This window comes from Capricornis sumatraensis, chromosome 12, assembly GCF_032405125.1.
Source record: "Capricornis sumatraensis isolate serow.1 chromosome 12, serow.2, whole genome shotgun sequence".
Classification (NCBI taxonomy): Eukaryota; Metazoa; Chordata; class Mammalia; order Artiodactyla; family Bovidae; genus Capricornis; species Capricornis sumatraensis.
In genome coordinates this window covers 40,249,634-40,273,521 of record NC_091080.1, presented here as the reverse complement: position 1 = coordinate 40,273,521, position 23,888 = coordinate 40,249,634, and the positions used below count along the sequence as shown (strand labels likewise).

The 23,888-nt window shown below is 39.4% G+C and overlaps 1 protein-coding gene across 1 annotated transcript in view; it reads right to left on the bottom strand.

Moving 5' to 3' along the window:
* Positions 1-8,104: 8,104 nt before the first annotated feature.
* The window catches only part of KATNAL1 (katanin catalytic subunit A1 like 1), a 36,569-nt gene continuing 20,785 nt past the window's right edge, over positions 8,105-23,888 (bottom strand). Inside the window, exons 4-10 of the mRNA XM_068984555.1 lie at positions 22,346-22,473; positions 21,851-21,956; positions 18,279-18,437; positions 17,433-17,559; positions 15,292-15,426; positions 9,450-9,576; positions 8,105-8,303 (exon numbers count right to left, since the gene is read on the bottom strand). Coding sequence (XP_068840656.1) covers positions 8,105-8,303; positions 9,450-9,576; positions 15,292-15,426; positions 17,433-17,559; positions 18,279-18,437; positions 21,851-21,956; positions 22,346-22,473 — 981 coding nt within the window. The remainder of the gene's footprint in view (positions 8,304-9,449; positions 9,577-15,291; positions 15,427-17,432; positions 17,560-18,278; positions 18,438-21,850; positions 21,957-22,345; positions 22,474-23,888) is intronic.

The window sequence follows — 23,888 nt, the reverse complement described above, 5'->3', positions numbered from 1 at the left end:
GTGGTCACAGAGAGTCAGGCACGACTCAGCAACTGAACAAAATGTGGATCTCAGTTCCATGACCAGATATCAAACCCGAGTCTCTTACATTACAAGGCAGATTCTTAACCACTGGACCATGTAAGTCCCCCAAATTCATGCTAATCCCACAACACAAGCCACTATTTCTTCCTATCATTGGAAACATAAATACTGTAAAAGAATGTATCACTGTAGTCTGCCCAAAAGTCTCTTGGTTAAAAAAAAAAAAGGCACTACAGGAAAGGGACAGTTAAACAGTGATCAATAACCTCAGAAAAATGGGTGAATGTTAACATTTATTTCAAGAATTGAGAACTTTTGCATTTAACACTGTTTGGAATATGGCAAAGGCCTAGGCTTTGGAAGTAAACTAACTTAGGTTCCATTCCTTCTTCTGCTTCTTAGGAGACAAGACTAGAGCAAGTCACCCTATAAGCCTCATCTGCTGCTTCTGCAAAAAAAACAAGAACGTGAAAAGTCACTCAGTTGTGTCCGACTCTTTGCGACCCTGTGGACTATACAGTCCACGGGATTCTCCAGGCCAGAATACTGGAGTGGGAAGCCTTTCCCTTCTCCAGGGGATCTTCCTAACCCAGGGATTGAACCCAGGTCTCCCAAATTGCAGGTGGATTCTTTACCAGCTGAGCCACAAGGAAAGCCTAAGAGTACTGGAGTGGGTAGCCTATCCCTTCTCCAGCAGATCTTTCCAACCCAGGAATCAAACTGGGGACTCCTGCATTGAAGGTGGATTCTTTACCAACTGAGCTATCAGGGAAGCCCTCTGCAAAACAAAAGGATAATAGTAAATACATCTTAAAACTAATGTGTGGACTTAATAAAGCAATAAAGGAAAAGTTCTAGTGTGCAGCAAACATTACAAATGTCTGCGCCAGTTCTGTATGATGTCAATTCATCTGGTATTTCTTATTCTTAACTACCATCTACTTGGATGAACCATCTCTATCTGCACCACACTGCAGAGGTTTGAAGCCCCTTCATAAATGTGCTTGCTGTCTGGCATGCTTTCTTTATACCTTACCTGCAGCATTTATCAAAATGAGAAATAGACAGCTGTCCTGTTTCCCAATTCAGAATGTGATCCTGAACACACATCTTAAACTCTCCGTGGGCTCCATTCCTTCACCTATAACACGAAGGGCCTGGACCAGATCATTTGCTCCCCATTTCAGGTCTCAATGCCTGAGGCTACTACTGAGCCTCTCAACAACTCACAGGAAAGGTGCTAAGATCTTAGAAAATCAGAAATCGGGGAAGAGCTGGCTGTGACTTTTCGGATCACAAAGAGGATGAGACGTGGGCACCGAATACACGTGTTCTCAACTCCCTCTCTCACATGGCTGGAGGAGCAAGACTGGCTGGGAATCGGAGGGGGAGGAGTCGCTGGTGAATCCCGGCCTCTGCTGGGCGGGGAGCAGCTGACCACGGTGACACCCAGGCAGACCGGGAGGAGAGCTCGGGGTGCCAGTCTCCCAAGTCTGAACCTGGGTGGATGGGATCTGCCAGAGGAGACTCGAGCCCACCCTGCCTCTCTCCCCATCTGTTTGCAAGCAGCAGCTGCCCCTGGCCAGGCAAGGCTTCCCTCACTGTTTGCAACTGAAGTCCCCGCCCAGGCAAACCCCCAGCACGCGTGTCCTCTGCTGTGTAGCAGTCAGCACAGCACTGGACGGTGGGAGGCGGCACTGGCCACGAGCGCTGGAGAATGTGGAAGGGACTAAAGGGAAGAAGGCCCAAGCCACGCGTGTGTCCTCTTTTTGTCCTTAATTAATTTTGTACCTCATTCTTTTCCTTTATACCCTCTAAGAGATCAAATCCGCAACAGTCACAGCAAGGAAGAAAGGGGAGCCGTGGAATCAAGTTGTTGCTAGGTGCCTTCCAGCTATAAATATCATACAACATGACAAAATAATGATGCATAAATAACTGCTTCACACTTGGGTCTACCTGGAACACTCTGGGAACCAAAGATAAAGCCAAAAGGCCACAGATAGCCTAGAGAAACGACACAAACACTGAACACTCAAGCAACACACCTCCCCATCACTCCTCACCCTTAAATGGCTGTACTCCTAATTTACCCATAATTCTAACACGTCTAACAATGTATTTCTTTCCATTAGGTTCATTGAAAGACTGCAGGTCAGAAACTGGAAGAGAAATAAAGGTTGACAGCCTGATAACAAGAGAGTAAAAATGCTATGAAAGCAAATGCCACAACTCAAAGACCACGGAGTGACAGGCAGAAAAGCTTGCTCGCCCCTCCACTGGCTGCTGAGGGGGGCACATCACAAGGAAAACTGAATCACAAAGAGAAGGTGATGTTCAAATTCTCTGTTTTACAAAGTCAGAGAACAAGTGTGACATCTTTTAGAAAGCTTTTAATGAAAGCCAATTAAAAGTAGATAAGCATTATGAAAAGATGTTTGACCTCATGTCACTAGAGAATTCAAAATCGAAACAGCACTGAGAACCCAGGAGACCCCTGTTAGCATGGCACAACGAGAACCCCAACACCACCAAATGCCCGTGAGGATGCCAAGCCACAGGGACCCTCACTCACGGCTGCTGGGGATGCGAGTGGTGCAGTCACCTGGAAAGGCAGCCTGGCGGTTTCTGACAAAACTGAACATAACTTAACCACACACTCCAGCAACTGTCCTCTCAAGTATGTACTCAAATGAGCCGAAAACTTACATCCACACAAAACGCTGAGCAGGAATGCTGACAGCAGTTTTGTTCATGAATGTTGAAGGCTGGGAGCAACCAAGATGTCCTTTCAGTGGGTGATGGGTGACCAGACTGGCACATCCATGTAATGGAATATTATTCCCTGATGAAGAGAAATGAACCATCAGCCACAAAAAGACAAGGAGAAATCTTAAATGCATACGGCTAAGTGAGAGAAGCCTGTCTAAAACGGGCACGTGCTGTGCAACTGCAGCTATGCGGTCTCCTGGAAAAAGGCAAGCTGTGGACACAGCAGAAAGATCACTGGGTGCAGGGGTGAAGAGAAGGGGTAAAGGTGAGGATTTTGGGTCAGTGACACTATCCGTGTGACACTGTAATGGTGGGTTTACGACATGATGCTTTTGTCAAACCTGGTGAAGTGAAATGTAAACTGTGAACTTTAGTAATAATCAATATTGACCCAACTAAAACAAGTCAATCACACTGAAGTGAAGATACTGATAAAAGGGGAAATGGCAGGGTGAGGTGAGGATGGAAGAAGTGTATGAGAACTCTACTGACACACAAGCTTAATTTTTCTGTAAACATAAAACTGCTCAAAAAATAAAGCATGTGAATTAAAAAAAAATAGTTTTGGAGGATTCATAAAATAAGACAAAGACACCCAGAAAATTCACCTTATGGAACACCCACTTTGCAAAATGGTCCTACACAAGGAAGACAAATGTAGTTGTTAAAACAGAATCAACTGAAAAGCCATTCTTATCTTACCTGTATCAACCCTGAAGTTATTAGCATAATGCATGGCAAACACAAAATAACGGGTTTACAATATGTGATTTTATCAGAACTAAAACTCTGGAAAAAGTCATCCCTTGTTGCGAGGGATTTGTTATTCCCACTGGTGGCAAAAAGTGGACTAGAGACTGTAGATCAAACATGAACCACAAAGAAAACACAGACAAGCCACACTCTAGAAATTTATTACCAAATTACACTCTATGTACAGACACAGCTCAGCTCGTGAAACTAGCAACGTGGCCACACAAAATGTAAGGAAAAGCACATCTAATAAATACAATTTGGAAACATCTTTTTAAGTTAGGTTCAAAACACTGGGACACAGACACTGAAATGAAAATCTTAACAGAACACCAACGGTCACAGCACAGAGCGACCTTACTGGACGCTGTGTCCACACAGCGTTAACCAAGGGCATCAGTTGCTGCCGTGTGAATGGACGTGTCACGTGCCCACCTCCGTGTGTTGTCACAAAGCACTCAGGTCCTTGTACAGGAAGGGTTAGGTCCTTGCCACAACAGTGTGTATTTATGAAGCTATTGAGAAGGTGCATTGTGTCTGAAACTTCTCCTTGAATGGAAGCACAGGTGGTGAAGCCGCCGTGACAGAGGTGGGAAGACTAATGTAGACATTCGCAGAGGCTTCACCTGGAGGGTGTGGCTTTGCCAGAGGAAGAACCACTAGCATCTTTCAGTGTTAAAAAAAAAAAGGTAGTGAGAGAGGAGAGAGAAGGAAGCAATTCAAGAAACAAATCTGCCTAGATGATGAACTGAATTTCAACATGGTTCAGTTCATTCCCACGTGAAACTAAGCTTGCTGAACTGAGGTAGACTCCGGAAATGACATGTGCAAAGACTCAGGTTTTCCAAAGGGCAATATTTAGTCATTTTAGAGCTTGCAGAACAAAAGTGTGTTTTATAATTTTGAACATAAAATCAGAGTCCTTTCATAGGAGGAAAACCTCCATATTAATTCCCTATTTGTTGTGCCAAATTTCCATAAACGTACAGAAACGTACACACTGCTGGTGACAAAGCAGAATCTAGGTTACTTTTATATATATAAAATAAAATCAATCAAGAAATGAGAAAGGTAAAATAAAAAAACTAAATCTGATGACATTACCTTCATATTTTTCCTGTTTTTATTAACAAGTCAACTGGAAATTTAGAAATATCCTTAAAGTTAAAGAGTTGTTCAAAGTCAAAAAAAACTAATAAAAATGCAAAGAATTATTGTCAATTTGTGAATGTTTAAAAACATAAGTGTTACTTAGGGGCTTTATTTTTTAAATATTCATATCGTTTCCACAAGAGAAAACAACATTAAAAGCAAATGTCCTAAAAAATTAAATAAATAAGTATAAAAAGCCTAATTTAAAAGTATAAATAAGTAAACACAGTAATTATAATATGGTTTTAGCTTTTTCTGAAAAAAAAGTTAGCAGCAATGAGACTAAAACATTTGGGGTTTAAATATCTGAATTCCTCCAATATGCCTTCCAACTGTAATTCCTACCCTTTTCTATTGTGACAGATTTTTAAATTCACATAAATATTATGTACATCACAAAGTAAGTAGTATATATAGCATATAAACAAATCTATACAATCAAAACAGTTATGGAACAGAAGATACAAAACGAATGTTAAAAGAATGATTACCATTGCTTCCTTATGTGGTTTAAGTGGCCCTTTCTTGGAAAAGGCCAGCAATTACCCTTAGCATTCTATGCCTATCACACAGGAAATACCCTAAGGTGACTTACTAATTCGCAAGAGAAACGAAGTGTGGGAATCTATTATGCCAAGACTCAATGATCAAAACAACCCGGAAGGAGCCAAATCCCACAGGACAAGCAATGCCTGCCTCGTCCTTCACTGGACCTCAAAGTCCTTCGGGGTCAGGAGAGTAAAAACAGAACAGGGTCAGCTGATTTATGATTCTCATCATGGATTCAGCGGCGTATACAGAAACCTCCCAGAAAGGAATTCAAACAAACTCAAGCTGTTCAAAACCTACAGCATCAATAATGTCATGTTTCAAAGAGTCAGCCTACACATAGCAAAGTGGAAAAGTGACAATTATATTGAAAATCTGGATGGTGTATTTTTCCTGGTGTAGCAGCTATATGTTTGTTTACAGTAGATTCACCAGACACTTGCTCATTTTTTTGAATAATTAGTGATTTCAGCCTACTTTTTGACAGTCAAATATCACATCATAAAAAGTGCAATCTCCAGAGCCCAAACAAAGCCCCCACAGGCAGCTGGAACATAGCATGCTACTTCTTCCAAGCTGTCCTGGCATTTCTGGAGACAGAGGTCCAAGCCCAGCATGTATCTGGTCATTCTGGAATGCTCACGATGCTGCTCACTAGAAGACAAAACCTGGGACGCCAACGTCTACTTTCTACTTGGATTTATAGAAGGTTTCAGCCATTTGTCTGGCACATTTCATGAATATTAATTTCCTTTTAAAAATGAAGGAATTATGCAAGCAAAATGTTTGCAGTAAACATGTAACAGGTTTACAGGTTCTCCATAATTACATGTGTACATGTTCACAATAAACATGTAGCTTGGGAAATGGCAAAAATGGTTCTTGTAAACAGCCAGGTCTATAATAGCTGTATTGTTCAAGCAAATGGATTCCAGTTCTAATTTTAAAGCAAATTTGAAGAGAGAAAAACTTTTATATATTATCTCTCCAAAGCACACACAGGTTACGGTGCCTTTCATTTTCCTTAGCTAGAGCCAGGATCCTTTAAGGGGTTAAGACATACAAAGCATTCACCATCCTCTGACAGAGAAACCAGGGAAGTAAAAAAGCACACACGAGTGACAGAACACAGTGAAGACAAGCTCCCAGGAACTAATCAACTGACAGTCTTTTAAAAAACCACAATTACCATGTTATTATGCATGAAGAAGTCAGGAAAAATTGAAACAGAAGCCAAGACAAATAACATAAAATCTAGAAATATGGTCTAACTAGTCAACTAACATATACAAAACTTTTGGCAATCAAAACACTATGGTTTTAATGATGACCCCTAGGACTTCATGAAAAAAAATAAGCTACTGGCTGGCAACAGTCTGCAAGATTATGTTAATGGGATTATTTCTTCATTTTAAAAGTTCATGAATAAAAAGAATTAAGATGAACTAATTCAATTAAAATAAAATCATGATATCTCATGATTTTAACTCTTCTAATCTATGCCTCAGAGGAAAGGGGGAGGGTGATTTAGAGCATCAGATGAATACTGCAGGTCAGAGTCAGACTTATCTAAAAATTACATAGTTCTTAGTAGGGGAAAAGCTCCTAAGAAAGTTGCTAAGTTATCTTCAACTGTCAAAAAAGCTATATTATTTTTAGTTAAACTATTAGCTACGGTCTAAAATTGAAAATTCAGGATACCATCCAATACAAATTTTTTTAAAGCTTGACTATCAAAGCATAGGTTGCCCAGTCAAAATAATGCAATTTTTTAAAACTAACATTTGGCTACTCAAAACTAGATACACAGCCTCTCTTTTTCTGGCCTCCTTCTTGTCTAATTCCTGCTGAAGTGAATGAGCAAGGCTGATTTCTAACCTAACCTTAGTGTGCATACAGGCACTCAACCTAGACAAGGAATGGTTTCTAAATATTCAACTGAACATCATTCATTACGCATGATGCTGTTTTGTTAATAAACAAGCTGTCCAGAAAACCATAAAGAGTTTGCTTTGTTTTGCATTAGCCACAAGAGAGTGGACTTGTTTAGAATACCAAAGCATTTATTTAGAATACGAAAGGCAAATTCAGCAAAACACAATGTTAGAGCAAGGGTTGATCTGTTGAACTTATTGAAAGAAGAGTGAAAACAAACTCAGAAGTCTAGAACGAAGAGGAAGGTCTTATGCAAACATATTTTTCCCGCCCTTCCAATATGAAGTACTGCCAGCAAAAATACTCCAGACCAGAGGAGCCACCTGGCAAGATGATTCAAAAACCACAAAGCATGAAGCTATACACCCCCACAAAGCTCAATAAGTGATTAAATAGCTAGTAGAGGAAATGGTGAGGGAAGGGAAGGTAAACATTCAAACGGTGTAACAGCCTCTAACAGTACTGGCTGAATGCTGAAGGTTTAACTAGCAGATTCATTATTTATTCCAAAACTATCACTCTTCACAACAAGGAACAGATCTGACACAAACCCAGTTTTGATGCTAAAAGTCAACAGAAACAGGTCCTTCATGTTCAGAGCAAAGAAGAGGAAAAAAAAAAATGCAAAGTCAGAAACAGAGTTTCTTCTAGAGTTCTGCAAACAAGTTTCTATAACAGCACATGGGTCACTTTCTTCAGCCCTCCATACTCTGGTGTGGGTGTGCAATAGTAACGCATGGATATGTGAATGTCAGGCTTTCTATGTAGGCTTTTCTTATTTCTCAACTACATGTGTACTCTTTGTGGTTTTAATTGTTTTCCTTTGAAAAGTTCTAAACCTGTTTAAAAAAAAAAAATTGCTGGAATTTCTTCACATTTTATAGACAAAAATACCAGAAATGAAAGAGCTGACAGAAATTCAAGCAGATCCAAATTCTGCCATCCACTTTTCGTATTTCTCTAAGTCTGCTGCAGAGACAGACTTTGCGATTTTCCTAAGAGCCAGCTCAAAGTCTCCTCTGGTCACGGGCATCTGAAGCTCCTCTTTAGAGAGGGCACGGATCTCTTCTGGGCTGAGACCATTGATTCTCCGTCTCATGGCCATTAAGGATGCATCCCTAAAAACAGACCAGGATCATGAGAATTTACTGCTGTGAATGTTTCAGACACATCAATTATGATAAAGTTAACGGAACACATTCAAAAGATCATTTTTACATGTTTTTACAATGCTGCTCAGAATTTTCCACTTCAGAGACATTCTGAGGGTTCAGGAAAGGTGAAGACAGGATGCTAAGGACTTAACCATAAAAGGGACTGCTGGTGAATCCTAAAAGTCTAGGTTGGGCTCAGATGGTGCTGAATTTTCTTTTCCCTCACTTGCTCTTGACAGACAGCCCAAAAGTCTAGGAAACTGAAGGGGAATTATGAAATACTGAATTGCGGACTTGGAAATAAATATAAGGCTAATGTTAGGATAACTTAAATCTTATGCCAGTTTGTCTATAATCTAAGCAGAGGAAGAAAAGTCAAGAACCTTTCTCCCTCGAGCATGAATATATGTACACACAGTAGATATGGAGTTCCCACAGGGAGTATTTGTGGGCAAGTGAAGAAGTAAAATCTGGCTTCTCCAGATCCTATTTTCAACTCTATTTGATCACTTGTAAATAATTATGCAGGTTAAGCAGACAATGACTGCTCACAAGATAGCTAACAGGCAGCCAAGCCAATCAAAAGTTCACATTTTTATACATTTTACTATAGTAATAGTAGAAGCTATTATGAGCTTACTGAGTGCCACTAAACTTAGATGCACACAGAAAAGTAACCGTAGAAAAAATGAATAACATAGGTATCACAGTTTTTACTGATGTCAATTTAAGTGCTGTCAGGAAAGTACTAAAAAAAATCCTCTTGAGTGATGTGAACTGTCTAAAAGTTATGTTACTAAACTGAAAGGGATATTTACATATATATATATTAAATTGATCACTTTTCTTCATCTGTGTGTAGTAAAATAATGCCAACTCAAACTAAATGTTATTATTTTATGTTGATGTAGCGAGGCTCCAGTTTAGGGCTAAATAATCTCAGGTTGTCAAAGTTATTATTACCAAGTTAGGCAAAACAATTTCTTAAAAATCAAAGGCTATACAAGTTGAACATATTGTTATGTAACTATTCATCTAACAATGACCAGTGAAGTTTCACAGAAAACAACCAATACAAAAAGGTCACAGATCATGAAAGAAAAAAAATACCTGCAAACGTTAGTTATATCAGCACCAGAGTACCCCTCAATTTTCTCTGCTATATCTTCCAGTTGAATATCTGGATCCAGCTCAACTTCACGAAGACTGATTTTCAGAAGCTCAGTTCTCCCTTTTGCTGTTAAAAGATTTTTTTGCTATTGTTAGATATTTTACTTTACAAACCATTTTGTTCAGAAATCATCTACTAACATTCAGGAAAAGAAGCAGAGTCTAATGTAAAGAAGAGGAAATAACTGAGCCCACAGATAATTACTGAATTACCCCATGACTCGTGGAATCATGTAACTTCCTGTGGGCCTTAGCTGCAATGACTAATAACTGAAACAAACCTTGGAGTTTTCCTAGAAGATTGTGAAGACACTTGCCATGAGAACAAAGGGTCTGAGATCCTTTATGAAAAATAAAAAACATTAGCATTCTAGCACCAGAAATGCTTTTGTAAAAACAAAAATTTATTTAGCCTAGTTTTATGAAATTAGAGTGCATGGAGTATAATTCCTGAGTTACTCTGCTCATCTTCTAGTATGACACAGGAAAAGCTTTCTAGAACTCTAATCGGTATTTTTTTTTAAATCTAGTTTTCTTTTCCTAGAAATCAGCAATTGGCACAAAATGCTTATTAATATATATATTTTTTTAATGAAGAGCCAGCTCACAGACATTCGTTGTTCCAATGTGACTGAAAATGTGTATGAAGTAAGTTGAAACAAACTACAGACTTTTTAATATAACCAATCTTGCTGTATTACCACCAGTTTTTGTGGCAAATCTGCTTAATACAGTCCACTAAAATGATGCAAAATTAGTTCAGATGTGGCTCTCTATTATTTTCTAATAGGCAAAATGAAATTTAGTTCTCTCAATTTTTATTTTGAAAATTTAAAATTTTCAAGTAAAAACAGAATCAGTGAATGCCATCTACCTTTCTTTAGATCCCCCAGTTGTCACCCAGTCATCACCCCCTTGCCTTCTCCTTGAATCCCCTACCTTATCAGCTGTGAGGAGCTAGAGGCATCACAACACTGTGCCTTAAATTACTCAGCAGTGTCTCCTAGGAACAAAGGTATCCATACAATCATCTCACTAAGCAGGAAGTTTAACACTGGTACGCGAGGATTATCTAATACACAATCCAGACTGAAATGTCCACATTTGTCCCAGGCTTCCATTCCTTTCTTAAAGACCTAAATTACAGATGGCATTAAGTTACTGTCTCCTTAGTTTTCTTCAGTCTAAAACAGTTCCCCAGTGTTGTTCTGTTTGTGCTGTCTTTCACGACACTGACAATTCTCCCGCAGATGATCTTACAGAGTTAAGGCATTCAAATAAAACATTCCATCAGGTACATTTGAACCTGACAGGCAGATAGATATGAAAATGTTAATGGAAAGAACCAAGAATAACCAAGACACTCTGGAAGAAAAAAGGCAAGGTGGGAGGAACTGCTCTACTACAGAGCAATAAGATTCAAATCTCTGTAACGCTCCTGCAGAGGCAGACGAGCAGATCCAGGATAGAGACCAGGAAGTCCAGAAGCAGAGCAGGGCATACGGTGTGGACACCTGATTCAGGCAGTGGGAGAAAAAGGTGTCTTCTCAATAAATGACACCAGAAGTGACTATTCACAGAAGGAAAAAATGAAATTGGGTCATACCTCACCATACATAAAAATCAGTGCCAGATGTATTACTGATCTAAATATAAGATGCAAATTCATAAGCATTTCAGAAGATAAAGCAGGAATCTATCCTAATGACCTCAGAGTAAGTATTCATAAGACATAAAAGAAATCGATTACAAACAAAAAGACTAATAAACTGACCATATTAAAATCAGGAACTCCTGTTTATCAAAAGACATGGCTTATAAACTCGGTGAAAACACACAATCTACAGAGTTTGAGAAATACTTACAACAGACTAAACAAAAAACTTATATTTAAAATAGTTAAAGAATTCCTACAAATCAGTATGAAAAAGTCAGACCACCTAATAGAAAAATGGGCAAAAAACTTGAACACATGTATCACAAAATCCAAATGGCCAATCAATAAAGGAAAAGATGTTCAAGTTCCTTAATAGTAAAGGAAAGACAAAGTAAACCACAATAAGCACTGGTACACATTTAGAGGTCTGACAAGACTAGGCAATGGAGAAATGTACACTATGGGAGCTCTCATATGCTGCTGGGAGGAGTGTACATAGACCAACCACTTTGGAAGACAGACTGGATTTATCTGCTGATGTTTCAGCTATGTTACACAACCCAGCAATTCGCTCCTAGGATGGAATGCTCCATCATGGCCTAAGGAAACTTAGGCACTGGCACCACTACAGCATATAGAAGAACGTTCAGAGCAGCACAGCAGCCTAAACCTGGAAATAAGCATTAACATCCATCAAATAACATGATGGGGAATTGTGGTATGACCACATAATGGATATTATGGGCTGAACTGTGTCCCCGCTAAACTCTTAAGTTGAAACTCTAGGCTCCAATGCAGTTGGTAGCACTCCACACACAGCAGGTGGATGTTAGTGGATGAACATCATTTTGCTCTTTTAGTCCCAGTACTAGAACATCACTGTGTTTGTAAACCAGAATGTTTTACTGTGGCCTGAGCTAAGAACTTAAAACACTGAGTTTAACCTAACGTGTTCTTCCACAGAAATAAAACTCCCAACAGCCAACTTCAAGGAACTCTGGGGCCTAAGCCTGCTCCTACGTGAGGGCCTGAAGCTCAGTAGGAAGCATGCTCCTCTCCCCCAGTGACCATGACGTGGGGAAAGTAACTTCTGACACTGGTTCTATCCGTGATTTGTTAGAAGAGTCTAAGTAGGATTTATCATCTCTATAAAACCCAATTAATGATACTTAATAACATTGTAAAAGGATTTAATGAGGGGTTAATGTAGTAACAATAGTATAAAAAACTGTCAACGCTACATGACCAAGTTAGTACACATTTGAAATTTAAATAAACACTGTCAGATGGATCACACACTTGTAGTAACAATTCTTCTCGAGTATCCGAGGCCGTCCAGCAGGGCGGGTAACCAGCATGTGCTCCAGGGCCGGGCACACATCCAGCTCTGCTGCCCTGGGAGGACACCTAACCCTCAGGGCTTCAGGCTCTGACGAGGAAAGGTGAGAAGAGAAGCGACCTCACGAGCCTCGCGCCATGAGCTAATACCTGAAAGGCGCAGCCCACAGGCAGCACGCAGTAAGTGGTCATTGTCCCACCACCCCCAGTCAATCAACAAACAGGACTAGAGGGAGACAGAGAAAGCCAGAGCCCTTCTATAAAGGACCAACTGGGAGACGGACAACACAGAGGAAATGGCCAAGGGAGTGGAGCCCACCAGGGAGAGGGGCCAGGGCAAAGAAGACCTTAAAGAACTGGTGTGTTTGCACTGACTCAGAAAAACCAAAAAAGTTTAAATAGAAAGGAAGAGAGAAAACACCATGGGAAATGAGAGCACTGTAAACCATGACATGAAGGTAGGAAGAAGCACGCGTGGAAAAAAATATAAGTAGAAAAGTGCAACAGAATACTAAGAAATGCAAACAGACACAAAAAAAGAAAGATAGGTATTGAAAAGAGAGCTTAAAAGAAGTGCTCTAACCCTGATGTGATAGGAAATAAGAATCATTTGGAGTCTAAGAGACTCTGTGATGCCCTGGTGGTTTAGGGTGTTGAGTCTAAAAGCAAAGCATAACTAAATGAAGGTGCTGGAGAAAGGCGGTTGTCAGGCCGACAGGAGTTGCTGCCGTCATTCAAATGCATCAAGTATTCAGTGAGTGGCCAAGCTCCACCCAAGCCTGTGACCTGACTTCCTCCTTCTGTTGGCCACGCCAGACTGTAGTCACCAAGATGGTGTGACAGCCTCTCACCCACATGCACTTCTACAACGTGGTGTCCATCCCCACCCACTGGTGGTCTCATTCCCCTCCACTTGAAAATGGGTGGGCTTGTAAACGCTTCTACCCAGGGTACCAAGAGGTGACACTACCTGACCTTCACGGCCAGCTCAAAAAAACTGCACTGTCGACCTTTTCCAGTGGAACAATCACACCTGGGGCCCTGAGCTACCCTGTATGAAACGTGATCAGCTGAGGCCGCCATGCCTGAACAAGCCCGGGCCACGTGGAATAACCCCGAGTAACACACAGAGGTGCTCCACCTGAGGCCCCAGGCCTCCGCCCCAGGTGGAGACATTCCAGATAAGTCAGGCTCCAGCATGGAGTCACCTCCTCTGCTGACCTTCCAGCTGTGACCCCAGACATGAGGGGACACACACACAGCATCCCTGCGGTGCCCTATCCAAATTCCTGAGCCACACACTGTGAGCAAAACAAGACTGTTTGCAATGGCAAGAGTAACCCATCCACTGCCTTTCCTTGCCATCAAGTTCTAATTGCCTCTCAATCTTAAAGAAATCTACATATTTCTTTATGTAAATTACATAACTTACAATATGCCTTTTTGGGTGGCTTTTCTTGTTTTATCTATTTTCATTCCTGTACTTCTTGCCTTTTCCAACTAAAAACGTCTTTTCATGTCATAGATTTTGTTCATAAAATGTCCTTCAATTTTTTTAACTTTCTAAATCTACTTTTCTTTCCATTCCTTTTACTCTAGATTTCTAAACCAATCTTTCAGGCCTGTTGTCTTCCCACATTTCTTTGTGGTTCTGTCTCTTCCATGCCCTTTGCCCAGCAGATTCCACACCCTTCTATCCCACCAGATTATCCCACAATAGCTGTCTACTCATTTTCAAGCAGCCATGCCTCTGTTTCCATCCTTCTCTATGGAAATTCAGTGAAAAATGCAACTTCCTCTCCCCTCAGCACCTCGGTCAGAATTTACTATTCTTCATTTCCACCCCAAAAGACTGCGCAACCCCAGTATCGCGCACTCCCTGGTTTCACTGCAGTTAAACTGGGTAGGTGTATGGCTCCCTTCCAACCATACAGGAACACTCTGAGGACAAGGGTCACACATCTTTATACCGACACGATACCTAGTAATCCCTAATAATAAATGTCCTTCAAATAGCAAAGAGCTAAACAAACACCTGTGAAATTAATTAACACGGATGGAAGAAGTCAGAAATAGTGGAGTTCTGATTACGAGTCTTCGTTTGGGAGCCCTTGAGGAGAAAGCAATTTCTCCAGTCCTATAGTCACGAGGTACACATGTTCAGACTAGTAGTGAGCAAAGAGAAGCACCTACAAGCCATTACCCACGATGGACATAACCTTTTCATACAGGAAAATAAGTTTAGGAAAAAAATATCTCAATAGTCAACCAGCTCTATGTTCTCCAATATTTCAAAGAAAGCTGAATCTATGCCTTTGTACCATCAACTCGTATCTTTCCCCACAAGCTAAGCTTTCCTCAGCAGTTTATAAAATTTCTGTCATCAATTATCTTTCTAACTATATATTTTCTCTCACACAGGAGTACTGGGTAAGTACATCGAGGAGCTAAGACAGCAGAGAGCACAGTATAAGCTCACAAATATCAGCTATTACATCTGGGTCTGGGACCTCGCGAACACTGGTCAGCTGTGAAGCGGGATCAACACTCCCTACCTAACAGGGTTGTATTAGTGTTCCATAAAATAAAGCATGTTCCATGGGGGAAAAAAACACCACCACCCTGAATGTAAGAAACTTCACTGTAGCCTCTGTCTCCAAAATAGCAAATTGGTTATTTATAAACTTCTATAAGCAGAATGCCAAAAGAATGAGGACTTAGAGAAACAGAGAAAGGTAACATGGAGTAAAAGAAAGATCAAAATAGAAGAAAAGGAAGGCATCATACCTGTTGGCAGAGGTATATATATCCTTTTTTCTAATCTCCTCCGCAATGCTTCATCAATGTCCCATGGGAAATTAGTGGCAGCCAATACCATGACCATTTTGGAAGGATCATCATTCTCCAAAGCCCCTCCAACTCCTATGGACAACAAGGGTAAAGAAGAGCATTTTTCTTACAGTCCCTTATTCTTTCATTCAACCAGTACTTCTAAGCATCAGCTATAGGCTTGGTGGGAGGCTCAGTGACAAACATGATGTGGTCCTTCTCACCTGTGTGGTATCAGAAAACCAGACAGATCCACAGAGAAGACAAAGAGGTAGAAGAATTCCCATAGTCTATTGCAGAAGTCTAATCTGATAAGAAAACCTAATTTTTTTCTGTAATCTTTTTTGTGTGTTTTTCCTCTGCAAAGAGGAGGCAAGGGAGATTATGCTGTTTTACCACTTTATTTTTTTTTAAATCATGAATTTTTTAGTTATTACTGTTTTTCTCAAAAAGGAGAACAGAATAGGGTTCACATTTATTTAATACTAGCATACAATCATAATTTTGAGAGACATTATACTGCAATAATTTTGGCCTTCTAATATATAAGTGACTGAGAAAAAATAAGAAATTTAAGAATGAATGTAATAATCAATTGTTACTGAAAATAACCATTTCTTTTTACACAAAACCAAATATATGTACACAGGGTCTATCTTCTCAGAATTAAAATTTTAGAACAAAAAACCAGGTTTACAGAATGGAAACTCTGGAAAATAAACAATAAACAAAAAAAATTATCAAAAACTCACAAACTTTATTGATATGAATTTTGAGTCTGATATAACAAAGTAGTAGATTAAAACAACTTAATTTAATGGTATTTCCTTAATAAATTACTAAACTCTTATTTCAATCATTATTATAAAGAGTTAAGCTGTCCAACTAATGGTCACAAATACTCAGCAATAAAATTCAGCTACTAAATTTGTATTTGGTGATGTTTTTAAATGTTTTGTGTGTTTTGCTCCATATCCCTCCTTGCAAAAAAATACAACACAGACATTCCTTTCTTTTATACTTGAACAGACACAAAAATGGTAAACTCACTGAGGGAAGGGCCTCCTAGTACTGAATTATTTTATACCTCTTACAGTGCCTGGCAATGAGAGTCACATCTCTAAAGAGTAGCTCTGGGCCCATTACTCTCTTCCTCCAATTGCTCCCCAAAGCCTTTCCTTCTTAATCTGAATAACTTCTGCCAATACTTCAAAGCCCCTTGGCCATTCCCTTCTGTGACTCCCTTCGTCCGGGTGGTACCCCTCCTACTGTGTTTTCACTACACTCAGAGTTTAGTTCTACTACAGAACTAGCGATATATTATAATTGTCTATGAAGTGCCTGCTTCTCAGCTATAACAGTGGTTCTCAAACTTTTTGGCCCCAGAATCCTTTTTACACCTTTGAAGATTACTGAGCTTCAAAGAGTTTTTGTGTGCGTGGAGTATATCAATATTCAACACTTATTATTAAAAACTAATACTGAGACTTAAAAAATATTAGTTCATTTTAACAATAAAAATACATTATTTATTAACATAATTAACACATTTTATGAAAAATAACTTTTTTAAAACCAAAAAAAATTAGTAAGAAGGCTGGTTTTTTTTTTTTTTGCATTTCTGCAAATCTCTAATGTATGACTCAACAGAGAAGAGGTGGATTCTCATATCTGCTTCAGCCTTTCACCTACTGTGATATTCTACATGTCTTATACCCTCTGAAAGTCTCCACTGTTTAACTTACAAAAGAATGAGAGTGAAAAAAGTAAGTAACATCTTGATATTACTATGAAAATAGTTCAGCATTTGCACACCTTTTAGGAGTTTTAAAGACCTCTGGGACCCTGGACCACATCTCTGAACAGTAAGCCCCTTGAAGGCCAGGACATTCCTTTTCTTTGTAACCTCAGAACCTGAAACAGTACAAGTATGCAGCAGATGCCTCCTGAGTGCATGAAGAAACAAACAATTGGGTGGATGAACAAATAAACTCCAGTGGTCTTCTGGTCCATTCACTGAGAATTTCCAAAAAATCAACCTATACAAAATTCAAAAAGGAACTAGAATAGTTTTGAGGCATTAATTAAGTATCAATTACCATCCATCTGAATGAGCAGCTCAGACTTGACTCTGCGACTTGCCTCATGTTCATCAGAGGTTCCTCTTCGACTGCAGATAGAATCTATCTCATCGATGAAGATCGTGGTTGGGGCATAAAACCTAGCCTTTGTGAAAATATTTGAAAGATCATTTAATGATCTCATAAAATAAACTGAATTTCTAAAATGCCATTTTCCTCCACCTAAAACAACAGTAAAAAAGAGCAGAAATTTCTCACTGCTTTAATGCCACTCTTTGGTTACTGATATGTTAATCATATCAAAAAAAGGAAAATCCTAAAAATAAAAGATAAGTTATACGGTTGGTAAAGTCAGGTGACAGATACACGAGGATTCATGGTCCTATCTCTCTACTTCTGTGTTTGAAAATTTCCATAATACAAAACGCTCCTAAAGATAAATCATCAATGTATCCTCAAATATACATTTCTAAGTAACTATTGCAAATGTTTATGAAAAAGGAACAAACTTTAATGACAGATCAATTCCTAATTGGTTTTCAAAATATATATTAAAATATACTTCTGCTTAATCAGCTCATTAGAGAGCCAGAAATATCCTGCAAACTACATACATTTCCCAAGTCTCTTCTACCCTGCCTGGATGGGATGCCGCAGAGCTTCAACCTCAGGGAGGAATGCAAGCTGAAGACACATGAGCCACTCCACAAAACTCACCACCCCATGTCTTACCCGTGTCGAGAACTCTGAAACAACGACACCTGACCTTTTTTAAAAAGACACCTAGGTGAATGGATCTAGGTAACAGGGATACCATGTGCCTATACAAATAGGACCCTGAAATCCAAACACATCATCACTCACCATTTCAAACAACAGACGAACCAGCTTCTCAGACTCGCCTCTATATTTCGACGTCAGCGTGGAGGAGGAGACGTTGAAGAAGGTCGTGCCACACTCAGTGGCCACGGCTTTAGCCAGCATGGTCTTACCAGTGCCCGGGGGCCCAACCATCAGCACTCCCTGGAATTCCAAAGGATGTACTGTGAGTTATCAGATTGAAATACTTTCTTATAAAATATCATCAGCTAATAATGTACATGAAACTCTTCCCATCAAAAGAGAAGTTCAACTGTCACTGTAAAATCATGGTGCATTTGACATGTTTCATTTTATAGACAGAAAAAACTGAAATGATGAATCACTTTACAGAATGTCTCAAAGGTATCAGAGGTACTCAGAGCTGGGCTAACAATGGGCTCAGACAACAAGGAATTGCCTGGGACATCTGGAGAGGCCCTGGCAGAAGACAAACATGGATGGTCTTGGGCACAGCTTAGGACTAACTGCTCTGTTTAAGCAATGAAAACAGATGACATTTTCTACCACATGGAGCAGAAGTATATATCCTCTGCCCTCCTTACGCACAAAACCGATCTTCCACAACACACAATATATACTTTCAGTCAGAAATAAAGATCCATTTATCAGCTTATAAGGTACCTAAAATCTAGTGGTGATTTAAACAATCAAATTAGCCAGCATTTTAACTGTGCTGGACAGTTAATAGTTTACATAAAACACTGTTAGTAATGAAAAAGCCAATATAACATAGACTAAAATCTAAATATTAGTTATTTCTCACCTTTGAGGGCAATTAAACAGAAATATTCTATAAAAATAAATCAAGGAATACAAGTTATCCAAGAACACTAATCTTCCAGTCCTGAAGACTGGAAGATTTTTAAATACTTACCATTTTCTTCTAACACTTTCAATGAGAGTTCAGATATATACTTAACACTACATTTTTTTGGCATAATAGTTGGTGATCTTAAGATGAATTCTGAGCCATTTGTCAATAAGCTTTGGAGGAGTTAAACTTTGAAAACTATGTGCATAGCAAAGTTTCATAAACTCTAAATTCAGAAACTGTCCAAACCTGCTTCTAGCTATGGAATTTTGATACCCAGGACAACAAGGGATCAGTAGGATTGAAAACACTAGTTTTATAAAAATTTTTTTTTGCTTTGCAAGAAACCTTTAACTATATGTGAGACTAATATTTCAAAACCTGTAAAGACAACTAATGGTACAGGCACAGCTACAAAAAAGGCCGTTTCTCTTTCCGCTGTCCTCTTAATGCCCTCTCAGTTCTCATAATGTCACTAACACGGCCACAACCAGATGATCTCCAGTGGCAGCATCTGTGCACAAACACAGCTCACAGATACAGGACAGCATTCAAACACGTCACCTCCTCGTGACGCTACTCGGTCAACTGCCTCCTCTCTTTCCTGTATCTCCTCTCCTATTTATTTGAAAAATGAAAGCCTTCACTTGACCCTACAGATCCTCTAATGACCATCTGCCTCTCCCTTTCCCTTCCTGGCCAAGCTTCTTAAAGTAATGTTTTACGCTTACTGTTTCTTCATGAGCTACAATCTGACTTCTGCCTCCACTGCTTCACTAAAGATACCTATCTGACTAACCCAATGGCCACTTTTTAACTCACAGCTTCTCTTCTCCCTCTGACCTTTGATGCCAATACCCATTCACTCCCTTCTCCCTGAAACTATTCCTCCCCAGGCTGGTTCTAGGACACAGGACTTGTCATGCTAGGGAGGATACACCTACCATTCCAGGTGTTTTAAAACCCCTTTAAATACCTATTTTATGAAGGCCTTATTTCTTTTAAACATTATTTTTAAAGTTATTATAAAGGGGGAAATTTATGGTACTATGTTCCCTAAATTAGTAATATCTGTAACAAATAGATATCTATATCTAAAACAAATAGATAGGTATCTATAACAAATAGATATTACAAGCACAAGCTGGAATCAAGATTGCCAGGGGAAATATCAATAACCTTGGATATGCAGATGACACCACCCTATGGCAGAAAGTGAAAAAGAACTAAACAGCCTCTTGAGGAGAGTGAAAGAGGAGAGTGAAAAAGTTGGCTTAAAGCTCAACATTCAGAAAACTAAGATCATGGCATCTGGTTCCATCACTTCATGGCAAACAGATGGGGAAACAGTGGCTGACTTTATTTTTTTGAGCTCCAAAATCACTGCAGATGGTGATTGCAGCCATGAAATTAAAAGACGCTTTACTCCTTAGAAGGAGTTATGACCAAGCTAGACAGCATATTAAAAACAGAGACATTACTTCGCCAACAAAGGTCTGTCTAGTCAAAGCTCTGGGATTTCCAGTAGTATGGATGTGAGAGTTGAACTATAAAGAAAGCTGAGCGCCGAAGAATTGATGCTTTTGAACTGTGGTGTTGGAGAAGACTCTTGAAAGTCCCTTGGACTGCAAGGAGATCCAACCAGTCCATCCTAAAGGAGATCAGTCCTGAATATTCATTGGAAGGACTGATGTTGAAGCTGAAACTCCAATACTTTGGCCACCTGATGCAAAAAGCTGACTCACTGGAAAAGACCCTGATGCTGGGAAAGACTAAAGGCAGGAGGAGAAGGGGACGACAGAGGATAAGATGGTTGGATGGCATCACCGACTCAATAGACATGAGTTTGAGTAAACTCTGGGAGCTGGCAATGGAGAGGGAGCCCTGGTGTGCTGCAATCCATGGAGTTGCAAAGAGTCGGACACGACTGAGCAACTGAACTAAACTGAAAACAAACAGTCTATAGAAGCTTTTAAGTTGTGAGAGGCAATCAAAATACCATGATATAAACACACAATTTCTCCTCCTTTCTCCTTTTGGGCACAAACAAGGAGGAGGTATTGAGAACATAAAAGACCTTCCAGCTAATCTAGAAGGGGCAAAGTAAGATCACGCTTTTATTTCATTCTGCCAGTCAGAGCAAAGCAAGACTCTGCCTATGGCTAAGACCAAAAACAGTTCCGGCAGCAGCTGTTGTAAGGGCTTTTTTAAAACACTGGAATGAAAGCACTGAACTTAGGAGGCACGAGTCCTGGGCAGGCTTTAGACTATAAAGCACAGGGCAAGCTAGAAAGATCTAAACATCCTCATTACCTCTCCGAATTTATACCTGGCCTAGAAGAAGTGATCAAAATAATTAATTACTGAGAAACAGATCAGCTTTTAAAAAGATATTTATTTGATGAAACACTTATTCTATGACTAGGTACTATTACTATTTAATTTGCTTGCTAACTTTCCATTACAGAAAGAGACACCTGGAAAATTCTCAAAACTCGTCTCCAGCTCAGCGGCCCTGAGGAAAGTGACTTTAAAGATGACAGCATCAACACTCCCGACCCCTCTTCTGCCAGGCAGAGGCAGCATCTCAACCACAAATCCTTATCCAGGTGCCTGAGGTACACACCAGCCTCCCTCAACCTTTACAGACCATGTTAATAAATCCATAAGGAAACTACAACGCTGGCTTTCTTTATCATGCAAGCTGCAGTTTTATGCCTATATTATTTTAATAAATTCTCACCTTCCACGGCCTTCTAATCCCTTTGAAAAAGTCAGGCATCCACATGGGAAGGACGACAGCTTCCCTCAGCAACTTCTTAGCTTCTTCCAGATCTGCTATGTCATCCCTTTGGAAGAACAGCCACGTTTAATGCTTATTCGGGGTCACCTTTGATTTATGGTCAAAAGCAGCTCTTTGAATCGTTTTTCACTTAGGAAATTATTCTTATAGGAAGAACAGTATTCTAATTTTTACTGTATAAAATCATCAGTGAAAACATACTACAGTTATAAATCAGGACATTATTCAATTAACAACCTTTGTTGGTTACGTCAACATCGAATTAACATGAAAATGTCTTGGCTGTATTCTGAAAGAACAATTGTTCTGCCAAGTCTGCACACTCACATTATGGGTGAAGTCATAATCAGGAGGTGAATGGATAGCAAGACAAGACACACCAAGCCAACCTACAGCCTTCTCCGCAGCTGTGATTCAAGAACATAACAGACTCACCAGTGAACACTTGGGTTCCTGGAGACGATGTCTCTCTCAAGGGCTTCTACCAGGTCCTTATCATACGCGACACCATCAAATTTTGGAATTTCACCATCACTTGTACCATCTTGCATATTTTTCCTTCCCTGGGGACAGATATAAAAAAAACATCAATAACAAGATAGTTTTAATTAACATGATTAAACTTTCAAAATACTCCAGTGGAACTATTTTAAATGGCTTTTTTTAAAATAGTGTTTTCCAATTACCCCCAAGGCCATCCTCCCCGTTTTAATTCATCAGCAATAGATGAACTGGCCAACCTTAGAAGATACTTCAAATTTACATCCTTGAGGGGACAGGTTCACATTAAGACTAAACAAGCTTGATATCTCTAAACTTGGGGTTGCTAGGGATTTCTGCCACTACTAGAAAATATTTCAAGCATTAATACAGAGGAAGAAAAAACCAACTTACTGAAAACCTACAGCACAGCAAGAAATCTCAAATATATTATCTTGTTTAATACAACAACCCTAAAGGTAAGGTTGTATTATTACCCTGTTTTTACAGATAAGGAACTGGGGCTCAGAAAGTTAATTAAGTTCACAATTACTAAACGTCTGAGTATAGATTTTAACTCAGATTTTCCTGACTCCCCAAACTCATGCTTTTTCACAACATCAGACCACCTCATGCCTGCCAGGGTCATTTTAAAGCTTAAAAGCAGGTTAAAGGGGCAGGAAGGGATAAATTAGGAAGATGTGGTTAACATATACACACTACTATATATAAAATAGGTAACCAACAAGGACCTACTAGCACAGAGAACAATACTCAGTATTTTATAGTAACCTATAAGGAAAAAGAATCTGAAAAATATATATATATAAATAAATATCTATACCTGAATCACTGCTCCATACACCGGAAACACAACATTATATATCAAATATATGTCATTTAAAAAAAAAAGAGAATAGGTTACATATGGTAGAACTATTACATTCTCCTAAGCATCTAAGAGGCTGCAGATGAGGAGAGACGAGATGCTGAACTGCAGCTTACAAAACTTTTTCCCACTCAGTGTAAGTACCCACTCAGGGTTCAGGGTTTCTTCCTAGTAAGGTCCTTGGACCACATCATAAAGTCACTATAATGACAAAGATAAAAGGACCTTTTAAAATAGTATCATTAGGGTCATTAAAGCAATATATTTTACCCCAAATTCTTTATTTAATAACACATTAGCTTGAAAAAAAAAAAAAGAATTACATGCTATGGTTTCTATGGGGTTCTGCCAACATTTACTCAGCTCTGAAGAGCTTTAAATGAGATGTGCTCAGCTCCCAGAGACAGTTCAACCACTAGAACTACTTTAGCAGACAGAGCCAAGCACCTCCCTGGAGCTTCAGCCCCACAGTTACTGTTAAGGCAAAAATGAAGGAAAAATGGTCCAAACACTAATCAATTTCCTGAGCTTCAATCTGAAGAGAGAGAACAGGATGAACCTCGCCTACCACACTCCATCTGAGATAGACCATAAACTAGAAATTCTAAG